We start from the raw sequence: 23,171 nt of genomic DNA on the forward strand, positions 1-23,171 counted from the left end.
GTCACCTGAATGTTTAGGAATCGGGGGTTGATTAAATCAATTAGAGTGTGAATGTATGATGGAATATACTGTAAGATGTGACGCTGATTTATATTTAATGACAAGGAAAAATGTTTAACGTAAACTGGTGGATTTTCTTTAAAGCTACAGAGCAGCCTCTCTCTCTCTCTCCCTCTTTCTCACTCTCTTATCTTTCTTGAATGAAATCTACCAAAATGTTAATGTGTATATACTTCTTTCTACTTAATTACCTTTTCTAATTTTGTTAGAACAAGTATGTTTTTACCCACTTAAAAGAACAGTTGACCTAAACAATAGAAAATTAGTAACAAATTAGTAGAATAATATTTTGCCATAAACTACACATTTTGTTTTTTAAAGTGATGTTATAACCAAGAAGATCATTGAACATCAATAAATAAGATTGGCTGGGCGCTGTGGCTCACACCTGTAATCCCAGTGCTTTGGGAGACTGAGGTGGGTGGATCACCTGAGGTATTTTGCAAGGTGGACGGTTTCATTGGGCATCACCAACTTGAAACTATTTTCAGTTGAACTCAAACCTACAAGACCAGCCTGACCACATGGAGAAACCCCATCTCTACTAAAAATACAAAAAAATTAGCCAGGCGTGTTGGTGCATGCCTGTAATCCCAGCTACTCAGGAGGCTGAGTCAGGAGAATCGCTTAGACCTGGGAGGCGGAGGTTGTGGTGAACCAAGATTGTGCCATTGCCCTCCAGCCTGGGCAACAAGAGTGAAACTCCGTCTCAAAAACAAAAAAAGCAAATAAATAAAGTTTCTCTTGACATGGGTAAGAGGGGTTGCTGCTTGGGAAATATCTACTGGAAGTAATGAGGAGTCAGGGTGAAGGTCAGAGGTACCTAAAGAGAGAGTCCGGCCCATTTGGACTTTGTAGTCAAGAGAAAGACATAGTTACACCTTCTGCCTCCTCTGTGTGTTTAATAGATGAACAAATACCAGCTGCTGGGGGATCTTACGACGTTACAGTTGGGCATAAAAATCAGCCCTCTGGCAAATAACGTTATACTATTCCAAGTTCATGACAAAAAAGAGTGCAGAATCCCAGGCATATTAGCTCCCTACTACCAAAGAGTAGGCTTCCAAATTCGGTCCACATCATCACAGGATAGCAGACGGTACCTCACACAATGACCTGATCCTGTTTTTACTAAATTAAGTGAAAAGGATGGGATCTTGCAGGCTCTTGAATAAGTATGTTTTTGTTTATCTCTGATTTGTTCTCAGATAGCTGTACAGACTTGGCCATGAATTCTTGTGGGAGACATATCACTTTGTACAGGGCTGGCAGAGGTTTGCATAATTTAGATGCTTCTTGTATTCCTATTTTATGTTCCTTTCCAACTATGGTATTGGAACTCACCAAGTCTGTAATTAGCATAAACATTATTTGGTGCTTAAAAAACAGGGTATCATTTTAATAGGGGATAAATCAGTGGTTGTCAGGGGTTGGGGGGGAGGGTATGACTATAAAGGGGGTGGCATGGGGGAGCTTCTTTGTAGAGATGGAGAAGTTCTGTGTCATGAATATGAATGTGATAAAATTTCACAGAACTGCACACACATACCCTCCTATACAATGAGCACATGTGAAATCCATATACACTCTGTTCATAGCAGGTTTTGATCATGTGCTATGGTTATGTACAATGCTGTTATTGGAGTAAGCTGGTGGAGGGTCCATGGGAACTCTCTGCACTATTTTTACAATTTGTGAGTCTAAAACTATTTCAAAATAAATTTTTTAAATGACATTTTTAAAAAATGTGAGCTATTCCTGAAAAGATTACTATTCTCAGAGTTGCCATAAAGCTAGTTAAAGTAGTCAGTACCCCCAGTTGAATGGGCAAAGAAATGTAATATTTGAATGACTTTTTCCTTAGAGGAATCAGGATGACAGTAGGAAAAAGAAAAATAATGATTTATCCTTGAAACAAAAACTGGAACAAAAACACGATTTAAGTATATAGTTTAAGTATGTGCTGAAATACTAAGTAGATAGGGTAGAGAAAGACATACAGGAATATCTGTGGAATATTGTATTATTGTCTATTGTCCCCCACTATTTGTTCCCTTACCTCTCCGATGACCATAGGTCCCTACCCGTTGCTGTGTGACTTGTAGCCCCTCCCTGGATGCAGAGCATCCCCCACCTAGGGTCAGTCTTGGCTCAAGGAGGTGAAGTTTAGCTGCTTGCAAGAAACATTGACAGACTGTCGTTCAGTTTCACCTCTTGCTTTTCCTTTCCTCTGCCATGAGAATGGCGTGTCCCAAATAGCAGTTGTTCCTTCATCCCTAGATGCTGGAATAAGTAGCCAGGTGTTCCTGCCCTGTAGCTACTGAGAGATAACATGAGTGAGAAATAAACCTAGGCCAATGAGATTTTGAGGTTGTTTGGTATTGCTTTGTTGCTGAGCTAAAATTGTATCTACAAGGTGGACGGTTTCATTGGGCATCACCAACTTGAAACTATTTTCAGTTGAACTGAAACCAACAAGCTTTCAAAGTTTGAAGTCCTAACCCATCCTGTGGTTCTTTACCAAATAATATAAAACGGCATTAGATACTAAGCTTTCTGAGGGCCATTGTAGCTGGTATTATTGTTTAAAATATTTGTTGTCCCCTTCTGGGGAGGATATTACACCCTGCCCTGTTGACTTCCAGATTGGCCATGTGCCTTGCTTTGGCCAGTGACATGCAAACGGAAATGATGACACCATTTCCATGCAGGAGATCTATGAGCTGTCGAGTACTCTGCCATTTCTCTTTTTCCTCTGCTTTGAGATTGCATGTATCCTAGATAGTGACTGCTTAAGTCCCTAAGTGAAGAGTGAGGGAAATTTTTGTTGTGAGAAGCCACTGAAAGTTAGAAGTGATTTGTTAACAGTATAACCTAGTCTCTTCCAAGTTAGATAGGACCTGAGCCACATCTGGAGTCTTCACATAGTGGGCACACCACCTGGAGCATAGTAGGTGCACAGTAAATAATTTTTTTTAGGCAAAATGAAGAAATTGATAGGTACCTAGGAAATAACCTTATTTTTAAATGAGTTATGTTTAGGGTTTGTGATTTGAATACTTACACATTTTAAACATCTTATTTTTATTACTATTACTTTAGAGACAGGGTCTCACTATGTTGCCCAGGCTGAAGTGCGGTGGCTGTTTACAGGCATCATCATGGTGCATTACAGCCTCGAACACCTGGGCTCAAGCAATCCTCCTGCCTCAGCCTCCCACATAGCTGGGACCACAAGCATGCGCCACTGCACCTAGCTTATCTTTTTTTAATTCAGAATTCCATATGAAACCATCAAAGGTATTTGAAATTTAAAAGTTGTGCAGGGTGACTATAATCAATAATAACTGTATATTTTAAAATAATTCAAGGAGCTTGTTTGGATTGTAACTCAATGGAAGAATGTTTGAGGGGATGGATACCCCATTCTCCATGATGTGCTTATTTCACATTGCATGCCTTATCAAACATGACATGTACCCCATAAATATATACACCTGTGTACCCACAAAAGTTAAAAATAAATTTGTTTAAAGTTGATTGATGATGGAGCAAAACTGGACATAAAACAATGTCTTGAGATGTTAATGTATAAGGTATATTATGAAATAGGAAGATGATCATAATAATAGCTTTTCATTAAGAGTTAACTTGTATTGATGGCTTGTGGTATTAAATATCTTCATAGCGCCTTCACATAGACACCTTCTCCTGCAGATTGGTAGAGAAACTGCAAACAAAGCCCCTTTGTAGTGAGATGAGGTGGTTGCGCCCCAGTTCCTCTAGCACACTAGGCTTTCCCTGCAATGGAGTCTCATGAAGCAGCCAAAATATAGCCAGTGTATTCAGCTGGACTTCATGGTAATTTGGATTACTTAGATGATGTATGGATTTATTTTTTAACTTAAATTTTTTCAGGTAATATTAAAAGTCTCCTTTTACTTTCATCTCTGAACCTAATCTGTCCCCACACTTTCCCAGAGTCATTTACTTATTTATCAATTTAGAAAAAAGCTGTCTTACTGTTCAGAGGAGGGGCCTTTTTTTTTTCTTGAGGCAGGGTCTCGCTCTATCACCCAGGCTGGAATGCAGTGGCATGATCAGGGCTTACTGCAACCTTGACCTCCTGGGCCCAAGCAATCCTCCCACCTCAGCCTCCTGAGTAGCTGGGACTAAAGGCATAGGTCACCACCCCCAGGTGATTTTTTTTTTTTTTTTAAGTAGAGATGAGGTCTCGTTATGTTGCCCCAGCTAGTCTTGAACTCCTGAGCCCAAACGATCCTCCCAAAGTGCTTGTTTCTGTTTTTTACATAAAAGTCATTATATTTTATGTCTTGTGTTGTGGCTTGCTGTTTTCACTAGATAATATATCTTAGAGATCTGTCCATGATTTTACAGAAAGATCTAGCTCATTTGATTTAACTGCCATGGAGTATTCCATAGTATAAATATATTACAGTTTATTTAGCCATTGCCTCGCTGTTAAAGATTTATCTAGAATTTTTTAAATAATTTATTGCTTCCCATTGAATGATTACAGCATCTTGCATAGCTGAGCAAAGGACTCATAAGAAAACTACTAGCAAAACCTGGTTTGACAGGTTCATCCAACTGTATAGATGAGTGTTATTCACCAGAATAAACTGAAGTGTTACATTGCAGATCAAAAATTAATGAGCTTCACCAAAAATGGAATTTCTCTCGCGCTTTCTTAGAAAAGGAAACATCCAACAAGACCGGTATGGTCAGAGACCGAGGGCGATCCTAAGCCCAAATGGAGAGTGGGCCAGGCAGTCTCAGCAGCCTGAGAGGGGCGTGGCCGCCTTGCTGAGTACATGATACACAATGTAATAATTACAGTGGTCCCCAAGTTACATTCAACCACCCTGATCGCATGACCTGGTTTTGGTAATACGCTCATGTTAACCAAAAAATTTTTAAATAGGTCTTTTTTTATATCATAGAGTTTAAACAAAAAAAAAAAAACTGCTTCGTAATTCCCTAAATTTCTTAAGAAATTTAAGATCGCAGTCACGATGCTGGATTTGCCCTCGAAGCAGTGTTTTAGGTGTTTCTCATATAGTCAGCATGTGGGTGACATTTAGACCCAAGCTTGGCTTACAAGCATGATTCATGAGAACACATCAGATGGTGACAACAGAGAATTTTCCTTGGTACTTAGAGGAGAACAGCTTCAAGGAGCCATACTGCTCTGGCTGCTGGAGGAAGTTGCACCGCAGAGCTTCTGTTGGTTAGAAACAGTCTTTTCCAGAAACCCTTAAAGCCTGAACCTCCAGCCCTCAATGACAGACAGTTTGGTCCTTCAAGAGAAACCTGTGGGGCATTTTGAAGGCATTCAAATATGGGTGGAAAATTCAAGCCAGGATGACCTCTAACCAAAACCCTGCCATTATTTTACTCATTGCATTAAAAGCACATGTGCAGTGATGTCAGTTCAAATATGAACATCCTCATTAAAAAACATCACTGGTTCTCCTCCTCCTGGTGTGAAGGGAGCATTAACTCCTCTAGAGATTTCATACTGCACATAGCTGGATTAGTCTCCAGCCTCAACTACTGCGTTTGCAAACTTACCTAGAATATGCCTTCCAGATGGCTGTAGACACAACAAGAATGCATCTAGGAAATGTAAAGCCCGGTCAGCATCCAAATTCTGCACAGTGTAGATCCATGTGTTTATTTTAACAAATTGCAAATGATAGTGGTAATGATGATGGTGATAAAGAGAGACTTTGAAAAATCTTGGTAGAAATGTTGAGAAATGTTTCCAAGGAAGACTAATTAAGTTGCTGTATTATAAAACTAAGAAATGAGAAACAGGCCAGTGGATGCTTCCAATAGAATTTGAATTTTTCACTTTTGTTTTTTTTTTTTTTTTTTCCTAAGAGGTCTAGATTTAGATTTGTGGGTTAGACTTTATTTGTGCCTATGAAAAGTGATTAGCTGAAAGCCTTCATTTTTTTCTCCCAACCACATATATGACAGAAGTATCTGAGCTGTATTTTTCCCTCTTTCGTTATGATATAATGTCAGGCTTGTGACATATGACAGCAGGTTTCACACTTCACTTAATGAGAGGCTGCCAGTTCCTGGAGAACTAAAAAGAAAGATGAACATGTATTTCACTAAAAAGGAAAATATTATTAACTTGGTAATAGTGAAGCTGGTGTGCACCAGACATTTCTTTGTGGCCCTAAGTGTAGCCAGACTTGCTGTAACTTATCTGTGGGATGACTCTCTACAGCCCTTTGGTGCGCAGTGTGCTTTGTTAAGGATTTAGTAGTTGCTTTCATACACATTTACTGAAGGTCTACCATGTAGGGGATAAAATGATTTCAGAGGATACAAAGACAGACTTCTACATTCAGGTAGTTTTGCAGTTCAAGAGGAACCTAGTAATGTCACTTTTCCCTTTTTACCTTGGTTTCCAGGAAGCTCAGAGATAAAGTTGATACTTAACATTAATCCTCAGTTCGGCAGCATCCTTTAAGACCTCTCTTTCCTCTCTGCTAGACTGTCATGTCAGTCCTCTGTGTGGGGGAGGTGAGAGATAAATGATGAAAAATTAAAAGGGAGGTAGACAGAATCATAATTATCATAAGTGGCAGAATGTGTTAAGTGGTATGCAAAAGACAGAAATAAAATGCTCTGGAAGGTCGGATGAAGGAGAGAAATTGTGACTGGTATTGACATCTGGAGAGACTTCCTGGAGGAGGAAGGAGACTTTCATATTGACTTTTCAGGTGTTTCAGCAGGTAGAGTCCTGGCAGGTGGAGGCAGCAGCCAAAATGAAGACACAGATGAGAGACGCCAGGGTGCCACCTGGAACTCCCCGAGGAGAAAGATCAGATGTCCAGGTTTATAGATATAGGAAAGGATCCTGAGGCTGCTCTGATCATTTGCATGATGAATTCGATGAATTTGGCAGCTATCAGGAGACCTACTCTCGGGCCAGTGGGGGCAGCTTGTGCCCTGGTGTTGTGGTGTTCACCTTGTCTGTCCATCCAGGTCACAGGCATCACCTGGAAGCCACAAGCCTTACCCACCTTTCAATCCCTCATGGCCCAGGCCGGCGCCACACGTTGCCTGAGCTCTCATTCAGACTGTGCCTTGAAATGATTTTGTTTTGAAAAACGGGTCAGAAAGGTTTGGAAACAGCAGTGTGTTTCCATTACTTAGAGAAAAGCATCCTAATTCGGCTTTTCACATAAATCTTTAGACTCATCCTCCCACGACTCCTTAACATGAGATCCGGCGGGTTATATATTTAATGAAGAACTAACAGATGTTCCTTTGGTGCTGTTCTACTTGAGTTAGTGTATTTCACCAGCCAATATTACTGTATTCCCTACTCAGTAAACAGTATATTAAATGCATGTGTAGTACAGTAAATGCTCTTGCATTGGAATTATGCATGTAAAATCTGAAGAAACCCTAAACTCTGTAGTTTAGTTAGTGGTATTGTAGCATTGTCCTGGTTCTGCAAATGTGCCGTGGTTATGTAAGATGTTATCACTGGGGAAGCTGGATGAAGAGTATGCAGGAACAGTCTGTACTATTTTTGCAAATTCTTGTGAGTCTTAAATTATTTCAAATTAAATAGCTTTAAAAAAAAAAGAATTAAAGAGATGATCTAGTCCAGTTGTTTTCAACTTTAATTTTAGCAGTGGTCTCCCTCTTCTGCCTTCTCCTGCCTCCATCCTCAGCATCCTTAGGTACCACCTGACATTTAAAAAATACTGATCCCACCCAATACGTTTAAGCTCCAAATGAGGAAATCAGGGCCCAAAGAAGTAAAATGCATTACTATTTAGAGGTTATTTATAGAAACACAGCTAGCCTGGGGAGTTTTTAGGACGAGTTGCTCTCTGCAGATCTTCATGACTCACAGCTCTGTCGCTAACACTGTGGTTTCTTTTGTCAGACTAGGTGAGATTAATTAGACTGGAAAAGAGTTTCCATGCTCCTGCATCCCATTGCTGCAGTGCAAGAAATGGCATCATCCATATAATTGAGACGGTGCAAGAGGTGGTTTGAGTTAGCAGACGGTTTCACAAAACACCACTCCGGGCGTTTGCCAAGAGGACTGGCTTGAAAGTCCAGGCTTGGGATGCAGAAGTCGGGAATGCAGGAACTAGGAAGAAGTCCCTTAACTTCTGCCAGCTTGGCCTTCACTCTGACCACCTCTGAAGCCTGAGGGTGATTCGCTGCCCTGTTCCTCCCCATCCAGGCCCAAGTCACTAAAGTATTTTGGGGAAACCCTGGGCACCTTGAAGTTTGCTCCTATGGATAATGTAATAATAATTGCTTATATTTGTCTAGGGATTTTAAGGTTGCAAAGCCTTTCTCTTATATTCCCTAAGTTGAGTGTCACCCCTTGCCCATGACATGGGCAGATTGATTTTCTTTCTGCTTTATAAATAAATGACGTGACTTTTCCAAAGTAAAAGTTTGTGCCGGGACTAGGGTCAGAACACAGGTCTCCACAGTCCTGCTCAATGATCTTCTCATAGGAGAATCTCTTGTTCTAAACAAAGATCTTGGTTATTGTAAAGCACCTGTGCACACTTGCTAATCAACAAACAGCTGGTCCTATTATTATTACTGTCATTGTTGTAATTCATAGGCAGGATCTTTGGCCACACATAATTTTGGGGTGTGACGACACCAAGACTTGCCGGTTCTCCAGACTTAGGCAGGAGGTGGAAGTGATGGTTTCCTCTCTTCCTACACCTCCAAACGGTGAGATCCTGAAGGTGCCATATGGCTGTTGCATGAGTAAGCCTTAGGTTTTCCTGAAAAGTGAGTTGCCTGTGTGCCACGTCAATGGAGATCTATGTGACAACCAACTGGTATGACAACCACCCTGGGGCTGCCTGGCACGCACATACTGCTAAGGGCTCCGTGCGAGCTGCCATTCCTTATTTATTTAGTGCCATTTGTTGATGACTCGTTTCTGCAGGGAAAACTGGTTCCTTCGTTTCCCCTGGCATCTTCTGTGCCCTCCGCACTGTAGGACACAACCTTTCCTGTCAACACAGGTACTTTTAATTGGTGCTGGCACCAGCTTACTCCCTGAACATTCTTCCTGATGTCATGGAATCCTGGGAAAATTGGTGGGCTTCTCTAATGGTGGAAATCTAAGGTCATACTTCATACCGTAGACCCAACTACTACTTTCCAGAAGAAATAAGCTGTCAAGGAAGATGCTGATTTTTCATACCCTGAGAGAGACATTTAGGAGGTAAACTACTGACCTGCCTCAAGGATATCATTAATCATCTGCACATAGAGGTGCTAGGTACTCACCTCGCACCTGTGACGCACTTACTAAATATTTGTTGAATGACCTTCTAGAGCAGTAGTTTTCCAGTCTTTAGTGAGTCCGCCGACACGAGGATCACTGGCAGGATCTGCTCAAACACAGACTGGGAGGCCCCACCCCCAGAGTTTCTGACTTCGTTGGTCTTGGAAAGGACTAAATACTATACCTTTCTAACAAGTTCCAGGTGATGTGATGCTGTGTGGGAACCATGCTTTGAAAACCCCTGTCTTAAAGCAGGGCTTGGCAAACTTTTCCTAAAAGGGCCCCAATAGTAAATATTTTAGATTTTGTGGCCCACACAGTCTCTGTCATAATTATTTAACTCTGCCATTGTAGCCAAAGAAAATATGTAAATAAAGGGGCATGGTTTTTTTCCAATAAAATTTTATTTACAAAAACAGGTGGTGGACTTGTTTCCAAAAAAAAAAAAAAAATGTGTTGCAGATATAAAAATCTGTTGTAAAGATATTGAGAGCCAGATCCTCATTCTGAGTAGATCTCCAAAAGCTCTTGGGATGGGAATCCAATGTTGGTCACATCGTAGGTCTGTGCTCTCTTAAGCAGCACAAATACAAAACTTGGAGTGAAACGAAGATGAGCATTGTTCCTGTGCAAGGATGACGTGCAAATGTGTAAACCGTTTCATATAAAAAAAATCTGAATTATGATGTTCATCAACCATGTGATTTTGGGAAGGTCACTAACATCTCGGTAAAACAAGGATAATTTCGCATTAAAAACCAGGGAAAATGCTCACTTTTATAAGTTCTGGGTGGTGCAGACACGAGGGGTTTACTATTCTTTATACTTCTCTGTATGATTGAACTATTTCAGAATTCTCAAATCTTTAAAAAGTAGTCATAGGCCGGGCGTGGCTCACACCTGTAATCCCAGCACTTTGGGAGGCCGAGGCGGGCGGATCACAAGGTCAGCAGATCAAGACCATCCTGGCTAACACAGTGAAACCCCGTCTCCGCTGAAAATACAAAGAATTAGCCGGCCATGGTAGTGGGCACCTGTAGTCCCAGCTACTCGGGAGGCTGAGGCTGGAGAATGGCATGAACCCAGGAGGTGGAGCTTACAGTGAGCCAAGATTGCACCACTGCACTCCAGCCTGGGTGACAGAGCAAGACTCCGTCTCAAAAAAAAAAAAAAAAAAAAAAAAAAAGAAAAGTAGTCATAACAAGCCTTTGGCATGTATGTGGCTTAGGCTTTAGGTTCCATAGTCAACCAAAAGGTGAATTATCTTATAGTCAGAATCACCTTTGGAATTCCCCTAAATCACCAGCACCAAGGCCCTCAGAAAGTCAGCAGCCAAGAATATTCTACTTTGTGTCACTTTGCATTACAGAAACCCTGGGAGAAAGGATAATTCAAGCTTGGCATGTCTACAGTAGATCTCTGGATCTCTTGCCCTGCCCCAAACCCTGCTTTTCTAAGGTCTTGCTTAATTCAGTGGATGGCCACTCTGCCTTTACAGTTGCTTAGGCCACAAAGAGTGATTCAAGAGGAAGAACTTAACAGGAATGAGTCCTGATAGGTACATGTTGAGTATGAAATTGTTTTGTAGTTCCAATAGAACAGCTGAGTCTATGGCCATACCACCCTGTACAGGCCTGATCGAAAGCTAAGCAGGGTGGGGTCTGGTTAGTACTTGGATGGTAGACAAAAGGATCATCTGAGTAGAAGCTCGGAGCTCTACTATTTATTTATTTTTTGAGATGGAGGCTCGCTCTGTCGCCCAGGCTGGAGTGCAGTGGCACAATCTCAGCTCACTGCAACCTCCACCTCCTGGGCTCAAGCGATTCTCCTACCCCAACCTCCCAAGTAGCTGGGATTACAGGCACGTGCCACCATGCCTGGGTAATTCTTGTATTTTTAGTAGAGACAAGGTATCACCATGTTGACCAGACTGGTCTCAGACTACTGATCTCAGGTGATCTGCCTGCCTCGGTCTCCCAAAGTGCTGAGATTACAGGTGTGAGCCACCATGCCCAGCCTACTTTTATATATTAATAAACAGAGGAGGCCGGGCACGGTGGCGCACACCTGTAATCCTAGCACTTTGGGAGGCAAAGGCAAGTGGATCACCTGAAGTCAGGAGTTTGAGACCAGCCCGAGTAACATGGTGAAACCCCGTCTCTACTAAAAATAAAAAAAAAATTTTTAAATAAAAAAATTAGCTAGGGGTGGTGGCAGGCACCTGTAATCCCAGCTACTCGGGAGGCTGAGGCAGGAGAATCGCTTGAACCTGGGAGGCAGAGGTTGCAGTGAGCCGAGATTGTGCCACAGCACTCCAGCCTGAGTGACAAAGCAAGACTCCGTCTCAAAAAAATAATAGTAATAAAATTGAATAAATAAAAAAATAAGCAGAGGCCCCAGAAGCAGAGGTGCTTGTCTGCACTACCTGCGTGGTACCTACCTACCCTGTGATACGGCACTCTTCTAAGCATTTTACAAAGACTGACTCGTTTTGTCCTTATTTATAGTAACCACAGAAGACAGATGCTGTTAATTTCTCAGCTTACAGATGAGGCAGAAAGGATAAGTAATTCACCCAAGGCCATGCCTCTGGGAAGTAGCAGAGCTGGAACCTGAACCCAGGCAGTGACTCCAGAGTCTATGCTCTTTAACTGCGATGGTCTTCTGTATATAATTTTCCTCCCCTATCCATAATCTGTGAGTTGAGGAACAAAAGCTTAAAAATCTAAAGAAAAAAGATGTCTGGTTGCACCTTCGGTGCTCTATGTGGTGTGCAAGAGAAGGTAATGAAATTGCAGTGGGCTCTGGGGAAGCGTAATGTCAGTGCCTTTCCAATTTTCATCTGACCATGCTGAGTTTCCCTATAAAAAGCATAAAATACTTTGGAGATGGTGCAGAAGCAAGAAAATGTACCTGTCAGTTTGGATGTAGATCTGGTTTCACAGTGTATTGTATTTCTGGATACCCTGTCCAAGAGGAGATCTTCTGAATGATCCATTTAGGGTTTTTCCTGTTCAGCTTCAAAAACACACCAATGTTGTGTCTACTTGTGCCCCAGCCTGTGCTAGGCACTGGGGAGACCGAGATGCCAAGTTGTTTAAAACACTCTACTGGTCCCCAAGGGCTTTGGTGACCATAGCTCCAGAAGTAATAGCTTTGGTGGAAACCGTGGTATGTGCAAATTTCACCCCATAAAGAGAGGAAACATAGGTATTCATTATGTAAAACACGATGCAGGCCAGATGCAGTGGCTTACGCAGCACTTTGGGAGGCCAAGGCTGGTGGATCACCTGAGGTCAGGCGTTCAAGACCAGCCTGGCCAACATGGTGAAACCCCATCTCTACTAAAAGTACAAAAATACCCGCATTGTGGCGGGTGCCTGTAATCCCAGCTACTCTGGAGGCTGAGGCAGGAGAATCGCTTGAACCTGGGAGGCAGAGGTTGCGATAAGCTGAGATCGTGCCACTGCACTCTAGCCTGGGAGACGAGCAAGACTCCATCTCAAAAAAAAAAAACAAACCAGTAACTATTTTAGATATTTATTAAATATAAATTTAATTTATATAATTAAATATAAATTAAATTATATTTAATTATATAAATTTAATTTACATTTAATTATATAAATTTAAATTATATTTAATTATATAAATTGGGGAGTGGTGGGGCCTGAGCTTGGCTTAATCTAAAAACGTGGTCCTTTCGTGACTAAAATGAGCACTGTGCTTCTTCTCCTCCCAGGACCCCAGGAGCAAGCACAAGTTCAAAATCCACACTTACGGAAGCCCCACCTTCTGCGATCACTGTGGGTCCCTGCTGTATGGACTTATCCACCAAGGGATGAAATGTGACAGTAAGTAAGTTTTCTTTTCCAGTTCATAGCGAGGCTCTGTAGCTCATGTTCAGGGTTTGCTGAGCAAGGAGGGCTCAGTAACTTTTCAACACCAACTCTTCAATAGAGAGAATTAGTTCAGATATATACCAGACTGACAAAGTGTAGAATCTTCCACTGTCAAAGTTCCAGTTTATTAAACTACTTGATTGCCTCATTATGAACCCCAAAAAAGCACTCGATTTATAAATGAGGTGGGGGGTGCTGTCACTTTTTTTTTTCTTCCTTTTTTTTTTGTGTGTGGCAGAAGTCTTCAATCACTGTAAAATATAGCCTAGTCAAACCCCAAAGAAGCCTCCCGCCGCCGGGTCCACATTTGGTTAGCTTCAAAATAAGCCAAGCAACCATACTCATTATCTTCCTGTGTCTCTAATTAGTGGGTGGACTGTGGAAAAATCCAGTAGGCTCTTCTTAAAACTGAAACCAAAATGAACATAAAAACCAGAATAGCATCTTATTTAAGTTCACTCACCCTGCATGTTTATGGACGGATCAAATGTGTATCAGCCCCGCTCAGAACACTGAGGACCACTGACAAGCAAGACACCAGCCCTTTTCTGTTATTTTTTGTTATGTGTGTATCTCCATCAACTACCAGGAGGAAAGAAAAGCAACTATGAAGACTCTTTGCTTTGATCATTCTTTTTTTTTTTTTTTTTTTTTGAGATGGAGTCTCTCTGTCAACCAGGCTGGAGTGTAGTGGTGCGATCTCAGCTCACTGCAGGCTCTGTCCCCCGAGTTCACGCCATTCTCCTGCCTCAGCCTCCCGAGTAACTGGAACTACAGCCCCCACCACCACACCCAGCTAATTTTTTGTATTTTTAGTAGAGTTGGGGTTTCACCGTGTTAGCCAGGATGGTCTCGATTTACTGACCTTGTGATCTGCCCGCCTCGGCCTCCCAAAGTGCTGGAATAATAGGCGTGAGCCACCACGCCCAGCCTGCTTTGATCGATCTTAAAGTTTGAGATTCCTCAGGCTATGTTTGTTTAAATACAAGTTGATCCTTTTAGGACATGAAAAGTTAATTGCCCAGCCTGTTTTTCTAATAGGTTGGGAAGCACTGTGGAAATTTCAGCCTATTGCCATTTGCTAATGACTATTGCCATTTGCTATGACGGTCAGAAGCTGATATTTGTATCTTACATGAGCAAACTGTAGAAAAAGGAACATAAACGAGCATTATAGAGTAGATGGAGTTTCTCAGACACAGAGATTCTTCACCTTACAGAGTTGTACAGCGTCACAACCAAATGCCATATTTGTTTGCTTCAAGAAACCCTAGGATTTCCACCTGTAATCCCAGCACTTTGGGAGGCCGAGGCGGGCGGATCACCTGAGGTCAGGAGTTCAAGACCAGCCTGACCAACATAGTGAAACCCTGTCTGTACTAAAAATATAAAATTAGTTGGGTGGTGGCGGGCACCTGTAATCCCAGCGACTCAGGAGGCTGAGGCAGGAGACTAGCTTGAACTCGGGAGGTGGAGGTTACGGTGAGCCAAGATTGTGCCATTGCACTCCAGCCTGGGCAAACAAAAGTGAAACTTGGTCTCAAAAAACTAGAGAAAAAAAAAACCTAGGATTCCAAAGATATGGGTTTCAGGGGTTCTGCGAGGGCTTACAACTTAAGTGCATTTGTATATATATTTTAACTACTTCAAAACTGGGAACAAAATAAACATTCAAACATGTTACATACTCAACCTTCACTCCTTGGGCAGAACTTGGTTTCTGCTACAGCATCCTCTTCACTGGAGAGTCAGCTGGGATGGGGAAGCATACCATTAGACATTGTTCCTGTTTGTACATAGTTTTCTGTGTGAATCAGGAGTTTTGGATCCTGTACCACTTTAACAAAATGCAAAAATAAATGAGATGTGGAGGCTGGTCTGAGACATCAACTTGCATCCCTAACCACTGGTTTCAAAGTTCTGTTTGTATCGGAGGGCTTTACTGGTGATCCTTGAATGTCTTTATAATAAATATATGGTATAAATTTGCGTTTGTTAGCTGAGTTGATGCTAATAAAATAACACTCATGTGGTTTACATAATTAGATTCTGCTTTAGATTTTGTTTGCAAAATGGTTTCCTTACTAAAAAAATTTTGAAAACCGCTGACCTGGACCAATGCTTTTTTGTTTGGTTTTGTTTTAAACTCTTTTTCTTAGGAATCTTAAGGCTTCTGTGGCTGCCGCCTGTGCTCCTTTGATGAGCCCCAGAACTGCAACCCCTACTAACCTTAAATTCTGCAGAGAAAAAGCCTCTTCCTGTGCCCTTCCACCTTGTGCAATTGTAATCCTAGATAGAGTTCCACTTGGGATGGGGCAGGGTGTCAGGGGGCAGTGAGCAACAACAACTCGAGTGGGCCAACCTCTCATTTTGTAGAGCTAGAAATGAAGTTAGAACAAATGAGCTTCCCAAGATATACAGCGGAGACTGGAACACGGCCCAGTACACTTTCACCTCCCGTACCCTCCCCGTTGCCTGTGTGCTTTCCAGAGGCTCTGGCATTTACTGCCTTCACATTGCAAATTTTGCCCGGACACTTAAACACACGACATGGTTAACGCAAGCGACATTCATAACACAGCTTTTCAGGAGCCTTTATATTGGCTAAATTCGAGGTGTAGAATTTTGAATAGTTAGCCTTGGAAATGGAAGCCTAATAGCATCCACTTTTGTGAATTAGCTAATTGTTCTTTCCTCAGCATGTCCATCATTCTGCTGTCAGTCTTTAATCGGAGCGGTATACATTATTCATGATGCTTTTTCAATTTACTTTGTCATGTTAAAATTAAACACTCCAAATGAAACGGAGAGGAAGACCCCACCTTGATGATTACGGAATAACCTTATTAGCCTCCTGGCAAGGATTCGTGAGGATTCCAGGGGCCTTCCCTCCTTCTGGAAGCCTAAAGGTACAAGGACGATCGAGCTAGAACACCTATACACGGTCTTCTGTTTGTTTCCGGCACATAGGATTCTTTTCAGGGTTTCTTTGGTTCATTGCAATAATACTGATCTTTTTTTATCCTCCCCCTGTCTCACCCACATAATGTCAGCTGTAAGGAGTGGCTGATCATGCTAGGCGGGTATTTGTTTTACTTGGAATAATATTTAAATATTTGAAGACAGGTTTAAAATACCAAATACAAGTTCTTTGGGGAAAAAAACACAGGCAGTGTACTTAAACCTTGTTGAAAATACAAGGTTAGCTGAGGAAAGGAAAATTTAATGAATTTTCTATACTCAATCTGCAGATTTTCACTGTTTCTCAGTGGTAAGCCCAGAAAAGCATACAGAATTCATTAGCAAAAAGTCTTATGTTTAAGCTGGGAGCAGTGGTTCACATCCGTAGTCCCAGTACTTTAGGAGGCCTACATGGGAGGACCGCTTGAGCCCAGGAGTTCAAGGCTGCACTGAGCTAGGATTATGCTACTGCACTCCAGCCTGAGAGACAAAAGGAGACCCTGTCTGAAGAAAAAAAAAAAAAAAAAATCCTATGTTTAAAATTTTCATATTACTTTGCCTCTGTGTACATAAAATATTAATTAAGCTGAGCTTTGTACATATTTACCTGTGTGAATTTTGTATACTGTTAAATATTTGAAACGATCACAGAAGGCCAAGCTGGGATATTTTGCTTCAGTGAAGATTGAGCAAATATGGTATGGGTATTTTAAGGATATTGTCACTCACATGAAGCCTGTGCTGTACAGGACATCTGCTAACAGTTCTTTATGTCACCAAAAACAGTATAGCAAAGTATCGAGTTGGGGGTAACTCATTTTCACTTCTGCTCGTGCACCAAAACACTGAGGAGCGGTGGTTGGAGTCCATATGCCCAGCTCACCCTCTGCTTTCTTGATTCACAGCCTGCGATATGAACGTTCACAAGCAATGCGTCATCAATGTCCCCAGCCTCTGCGGAATGGATCACACAGAGAAGAGGGGGCGGATTTACCTAAAGGCTGAGGTTGCTGATGAAAAGCTCCATGTCACAGGTAAGGCTTGCTCATCCCGGAGCAGCATCGTGGGCAGGCATTTGGATGAAGGTTGATATTAAGGCAGGGTGGGGGCTGAGCTGTATGCCCTGAGGCCTCTGGAGAGGCAGTTGCCCTGGTGGAACCATCACTTTCTGGGAGCCCTGCAGCCCTCTGAACCCTCACGTTAATACACCTCCCAGGAGACGGGTCTGTACACCCGAATTCCCAAATACTCAATGTCACACGAAGTCACAACCACTGTGTGGATTGGACTATTCTGACAGCATGGCCTGTATACTCTCCTCCCGGTGACAGGGGGTCAGGGGAGCCAATTAATCAAAATGCTGTTGGAGGGAGTGGAACTAGAACAAGGGGAGGCAAATGGATGGATGACCCAGGTGTTTTGTGGCATTGGGCTGTGATGGCCCAATAAATCCACCTCAGCAACAGCAACAGTCGTTGAGTGCTTTTGCTTCCCCTGTGTTAGGGATGGTGCTAGGAACTTCACATAGATGAATTATTTAGACCTGACACCTAGCTGGTTATTAACTTCATCTTCCAGAAGAGGACACTGAGACAGATCAGTCCTTTGCAGTGTGACAGTTAGTAAGTGAGGAGCTGGGATGGGTACGGAGGCATTTGACTCCAGATACTGTGCTTGTAATTACCACAGCTCCCACAAACAGCCTGGCTAGGTGACCGGAATTCCCTGTCCATGGGCCTGGTTACTCCCTCCTCGGGCCTGTTTCTGGGTGGGCTCTGCCATAGCGTAGCTTTTCCTTTGGTTTTCCCACCAAATCCACTTACGGTTAATCGGCACACACAGTCAAGTTATCCTGGAGTCCTATTGGCCTAGGACCCATCCCGTGTCCTCAAGATGACTTGAGTTCTCTGTACCATGACCCACTCCATGTTGGTGTGTGGTTGAACTCTCAGGCATCAGCCTATTTCCTTGTACTTGGGGGTCCCGGAGGGACCAACTGTATACATTACTCTTGTTGACAAGGGCATTCATCTTGAATTGATCAGCAAAGGTATCTTCCATTTGTATCTAGGAATTTGAAGCTGTCATAAACATGGAAAGACTGATGCTAATCTATTATGTTTAGATAACAGAAAACATAGAAGAAAGGCTTAGGAGGATCTGTTTAAGAAAAAAAAGGAAAGATGGGGGCTTCCAAAGAAAAGCTTACTTTTGGAAACATCCTCAGGTTTTTCCTTTGAAAGATAAGCAAATGTTCGAACCAGGGCTGTCCTCTCAGGTAAGAACTCAAAGAAAACCACAGGATTCCAAGGTATCGCTAGGAGGGAGTAACAGTTTGCCTCCGGATAACCTTGAAACCAGCTATAGCTGATGGTCAGAATGGAATTGGGAATGAAATCCCTATCATAGATACAGAATCCCTTCTGACTTTTTGTAGATTTTAGAGAAATTCTTTTATTTTCTCAAGACCATCCCTATAATGCCTTTGGGGCTGTGGCTGTCACCTGCATTTCTTTTTAATGGGCTGATGCTGTCCTTGGAATCCACTCTGCCCTTATCTGACAGCCAGGGCCCCTCTGACTGGGAACTGCTGCTCTCTGCCCAGAGGAAGATGGTGTTCCTTGGGGGCCATTAGCTAGGCCATGAGACCCCTCTGCAACATCACAGCCTTGCTCTTGTTTCTCTTTTCTACTAAGGCTTCCACATTGTCAAAACCACGTATGGGGGAGCAGATTTTGCAGTCAAGGGGAAAATTACCATAACACCTAGTGTTCATAGGTGGTAAGGGATCAAGGGGCATAAAGTATAATGCCTATGGGCTAAACATTTCTACGCTTTTCTTACCTTTTCCTTGATTTCCAAAGCGACTGCTGTTGGCAATAGAATAGACATCACAGGTGAATATTCAGAGTTTAATTATGGGTTTACAGGTGGCTACCTTATGGCTCGCTGTAAGGCAGGAATGCCTGGACAGAGCATTTAAATGTTTAGCTGGCATTCTTTGTGTTTCTAGATAAAGGAAAACATGCACGCTGTGCATGCTGGACACACCCCGTGCCGTCTTCGGTAATAAAAGCAGCAACCATATGTACTGCCTGAACCTTCCAGTCTCTCCTATGAGCCTCAACAGCCTTGCAGATCTAAAACTGCACAGAGAGGCGCAGATGCCCTGGCTGGCGTGGCACAGGCACACAGGTGGAAGAGAAAGGTCAGACCTCTTTGTGCTAGAGCTTACATCAGGCTAATTCCTCTACTATTGCCAAGAGTTGAACTTGACTCACAATTGTAGAATCAGCTTAAGGAACAATACCTTTCACTGGGTTGGACGTCGACTTTTTACATGTGAAAGCCAGCCAGTATTACTTATGGCAACTATCTGGGCCAAGTCCCTTGAGAATTAGTTTACAAATTTTTGTAGAGCTATAGCTCCACTCTAGGAATGTGAATTCAGCAAGTTTACTAATAATAATGTCTTATTCCATTCAGGCCACTATCACAAAATACCTTAGACTGGGTTATTTATAAATAATAGGAATTTATGTATCATAGTTCTGGAAGCTGGGAAGTTCAAGATCGAGGCCCCAACAGATTCAGTGTCTGGTGAAGGCTCCGTCTCTGCTTCATAGATGGCGCTTCTCACTGTGTCCTCACATGGAAAAGGAAGGCAGGCTGTGTCCTCACATGGTGCAAGGAGCAAACTTGCTCCCTGTTATCTCTTTTATAAGGCTCTGCGTTTGGATGAAATATCCCAAAGCAATTACTTCCCAAATGCCCTACCTCTTAATACTATCACACTGGGAATCCAGTCTTAAGATATGAATTCAGACCATAGCAAATAATAGCAGCAGCTCACAGCTACTCAGTGCTTCCCCCACAGGACCACTTTTTAAGTACTTTATGTACTAACTTTTATTCAAATCTGTGAAGAAGTTGACTTTATTATCCTTACTTTATAGATGAAGAAACAGAGACACAAGGAAATGAAGTGACTCACCCAGAGTCACACAGATGGTAAATTGGATGGCTAAATATTTAAATGGCAGATGCAGAGAGAAGATATTTTGATGACAGTATCCATAAGAATTGGAGTCTATTTTTGAAGTACAGTTGTGTGTGTGAAGGGAATCCAATCTTAAGTATGGAAAGTCAGGCTCAAGGAAATAACTAATTAGTAATTACATCTTTAACGTTTTAAATTTAAAGTAATTTAAAATTTTCAGAAAAGTTGCACACATAGTACAGGGTTCTCGTACACCCTTCACCCAGCAACCCCTGGTGTTAATGCCCTTGTATAACTATAGTAGCTGATAAAATTTTGAAAAATAGGTACTTACAGCTGGGTGCGGTGTCTCCCACCTATAATCCCAGCACTTTAAGAGGCCGAGGCGGGTGGATCGCTTGAGGTCAGGAGCTTGAGACCAGCCTGGCCAACATGGTAAAACCCCGTCTCTACTAAAAATACAAAAAATTAGCCAAGTGTGGTGGCATGCGCGTGTAGTCCCAGCTACTCAGGAGGCTGAGGCAGGTTAATCGCTTGAACCTGGGAGGAGGAGGTTGCAATGAGCCCGAGATTGTGCCACTGCACTCCAGCCTGGGCGATAGAGCGAGAGTCCATCAAAAAGAAAAAGAGAGACAGAGAGAAGGGAAGGGGAGGGGAGAGGAGGGGAGAGAAGGAAGGAGTACCCGTATTAGTTACTAGGAATTGTTTTAAACAGCCAAATAGAAGACATCAGACTCATCTTCTTTCAGTATAAAAGGGCCGCAAGTGGTACTAAGCAGAGCCCCCTGGGGGCAGCACTTGCCAGTGATGGATGGCATCCCCACCCCCAGTTCCTGCCTGCACCATTTCCCAACCAAATAGTTCAGGCATGAGTTTATCTTGAGAAATGTTTTCATACCAATAGCTACCATTTATTGAGTGCTTGCTCTATATTTATTGTTAATAGGACTGGACCTTTGTGCTCAGCATTTTATGTTCATTGCTTCATTGACTCCCCAAACAATCCCATGAAGTAAATACTATTATTATCCTCCTTTTTGAGATGAGCAAAGGAGCTGAGAAAGGAAGAAAATCACTCCAAGTTACAGGGTGGAAAGTGATGTAGTGGGGGCCGCAGCCCAGGCCTGGCTTCCACAGCCTTGCTTTCAGTACATAGGCTATGAATGTTCCAAGTCTCTCTTATTAATTAGAGTCTCCTTTGGAACAAACAATAAACCCATAAATATTTGCTGAACCCACAATCAGCACCCCACAAGGTTCTCTGAGGTCACGGAAAGTCCCAACATGGGACTTAAAACCAGGGGAGAAAAGAGTAACACAGGAAGAGGATAAAGAACAACCCACATCCATGTAAAATTAAGCGCCAAGTACGTGGTGATGAAATAGCACACCCCTGGGAGGTGCTGAGTGTGGGGAAGGGGACAGAGATGGAAGGAACGCGTGGAGAAGCGGCCGACTGAATACTGTAGGTATTTGAGAGGCAGAGAGGGAAGAGAGCTCCTACTGAGAGAGGTAGAGGGCTGTGGGGATTAGCCTGGTGACGGCTTTCATGAGAACACAAATATAAACCATAAGCCATCACACGCAGCGTTTATGGTCCAAATAATGAGTGATTTCTCGGAAAATGCATTTAAACCTAAACGCTGAGCAGCTGTGTTAATTGCTAGGTTAGTTCCAGCTGTGTCTTACCTGTGTCGAATCGCAAATTTTACGCAGTAATCCCAAAGTAACATAGAAACTCTGAACAGGAGCTCTGCTGTGGGATGGAAACCACCCTCTGCAGTCAGAGGTGAGTTTTCTTTCTAGCTTGGTGGGGTGTTTATGGGAAAGCCCTCTGCTTTAGCAGTGTATTTTTATTTTTTGCCTTCGGGCAGTGGTGCTGATGTTATCAGAATGGTGTCGCATGTTTTTTTTCTTCTTCTTATAGGAGATTGTAATTGGTTTTCTACACTCTGGTGTGTTTTGTAAATTCGGTTTATAGGCGTAGTAAAAAAAAAAAAAATCCCTCATGGGAACCAATTTTCAATTTAATCTTGTAAGTAAATGGAAAAAATATCGGGTGCTTTACAGCTGTTTCAGGAGCATATCTCTCCCACAAATAGATTATTCTGAAGAAGAGTCTCATTTTCTCAACAACTAGAGGTTGTTAATTTGATGTGGAGATTGAAGTTTTAAACTGCGGTCGGGGAGGGGAAGATTTCCTCCAGCTCTTACCGCACAGGGACTCCTCCTGCCTACCTGGGGCCCTGCGCGATTCAATGTCTGTCACCCCTGCAGGTACGGAGACTCACCCTCATCTTATTGTGTATTCCCTCTGTGTGTTCTTCCACCTTATCATGGTGTATTTGCTACAGAATGAAGGAAATGAGCCTCAGCCTTGTATGATAATCATTCATTTTTTTGCTTCACCCATTGATCGTACATTATTGAGCGTGTGTCCTGCTCTCTTCCTGGCACCAGGGATGCTAAGATGATCAAGACCTAGACCATGTCACAGACCATGTCAAAGACCACACAGACCGTGCTGTACCTGGTTTTTTGAAGTGCAGTGGGAGTTTGGGAGAAGGGGAGCCTCAATGGCTCTGGGGAGGCAGTAGGTGACAGCTTCACATCGGAAGTGGCAGTGGAGCTGGGAGGACAGGGAAGGGAAGGAGAGGGCATTCCAGGCAAAGATGCAGAGTGTGTTCAGGAAGCTCAGCACCATCCAGGATGTCAGGAATTTCAAGTGAGAGTTGGAGAGAGCTGGAGGGAAGTTTGTTTCTTTCCATTTTCAAAGTATGAGAGCTGCAATTATCAGTTTACCAGTTGCACAATCCTTAGGAGCCGTGTGCACAGGCTCTGAGTTAAATATTTCTTTTTAAAATGGGAAGATTTTAAGTTGCAGGTAGCTACATTTTCAGCAAGAACAGAGCCTGAACCC

At 42.6% G+C, this 23,171-nt stretch overlaps 1 protein-coding gene and 1 non-coding gene across 6 annotated transcripts in view; both read left to right on the plus strand.

Moving 5' to 3' along the window:
• The window catches only part of LOC105469029 (protein kinase C alpha), a 528,020-nt gene that overhangs the window by 334,553 nt on the left and 170,296 nt on the right, over positions 1-23,171 (plus strand). For all 5 annotated transcript variants that reach the window (XM_011719548.2, XM_011719550.3, XM_011719549.2 and 2 more), the window contains 2 exons: positions 13,131-13,242; positions 17,157-17,285. In XM_011719548.2, the coding sequence (XP_011717850.1) occupies positions 13,131-13,242; positions 17,157-17,285 (241 nt within the window). The remainder of the gene's footprint in view (positions 1-13,130; positions 13,243-17,156; positions 17,286-23,171) is intronic.
• LOC112424536 (U6 spliceosomal RNA) lies at positions 9,955-10,058 on the plus strand. The gene has a single exon (XR_003015316.1). It is a non-coding gene; the product is annotated as a U6 spliceosomal RNA (small nuclear RNA).

This window comes from Macaca nemestrina, chromosome 17 (genome assembly GCF_043159975.1).
Source record: "Macaca nemestrina isolate mMacNem1 chromosome 17, mMacNem.hap1, whole genome shotgun sequence".
Classification (NCBI taxonomy): Eukaryota; Metazoa; Chordata; class Mammalia; order Primates; family Cercopithecidae; genus Macaca; species Macaca nemestrina.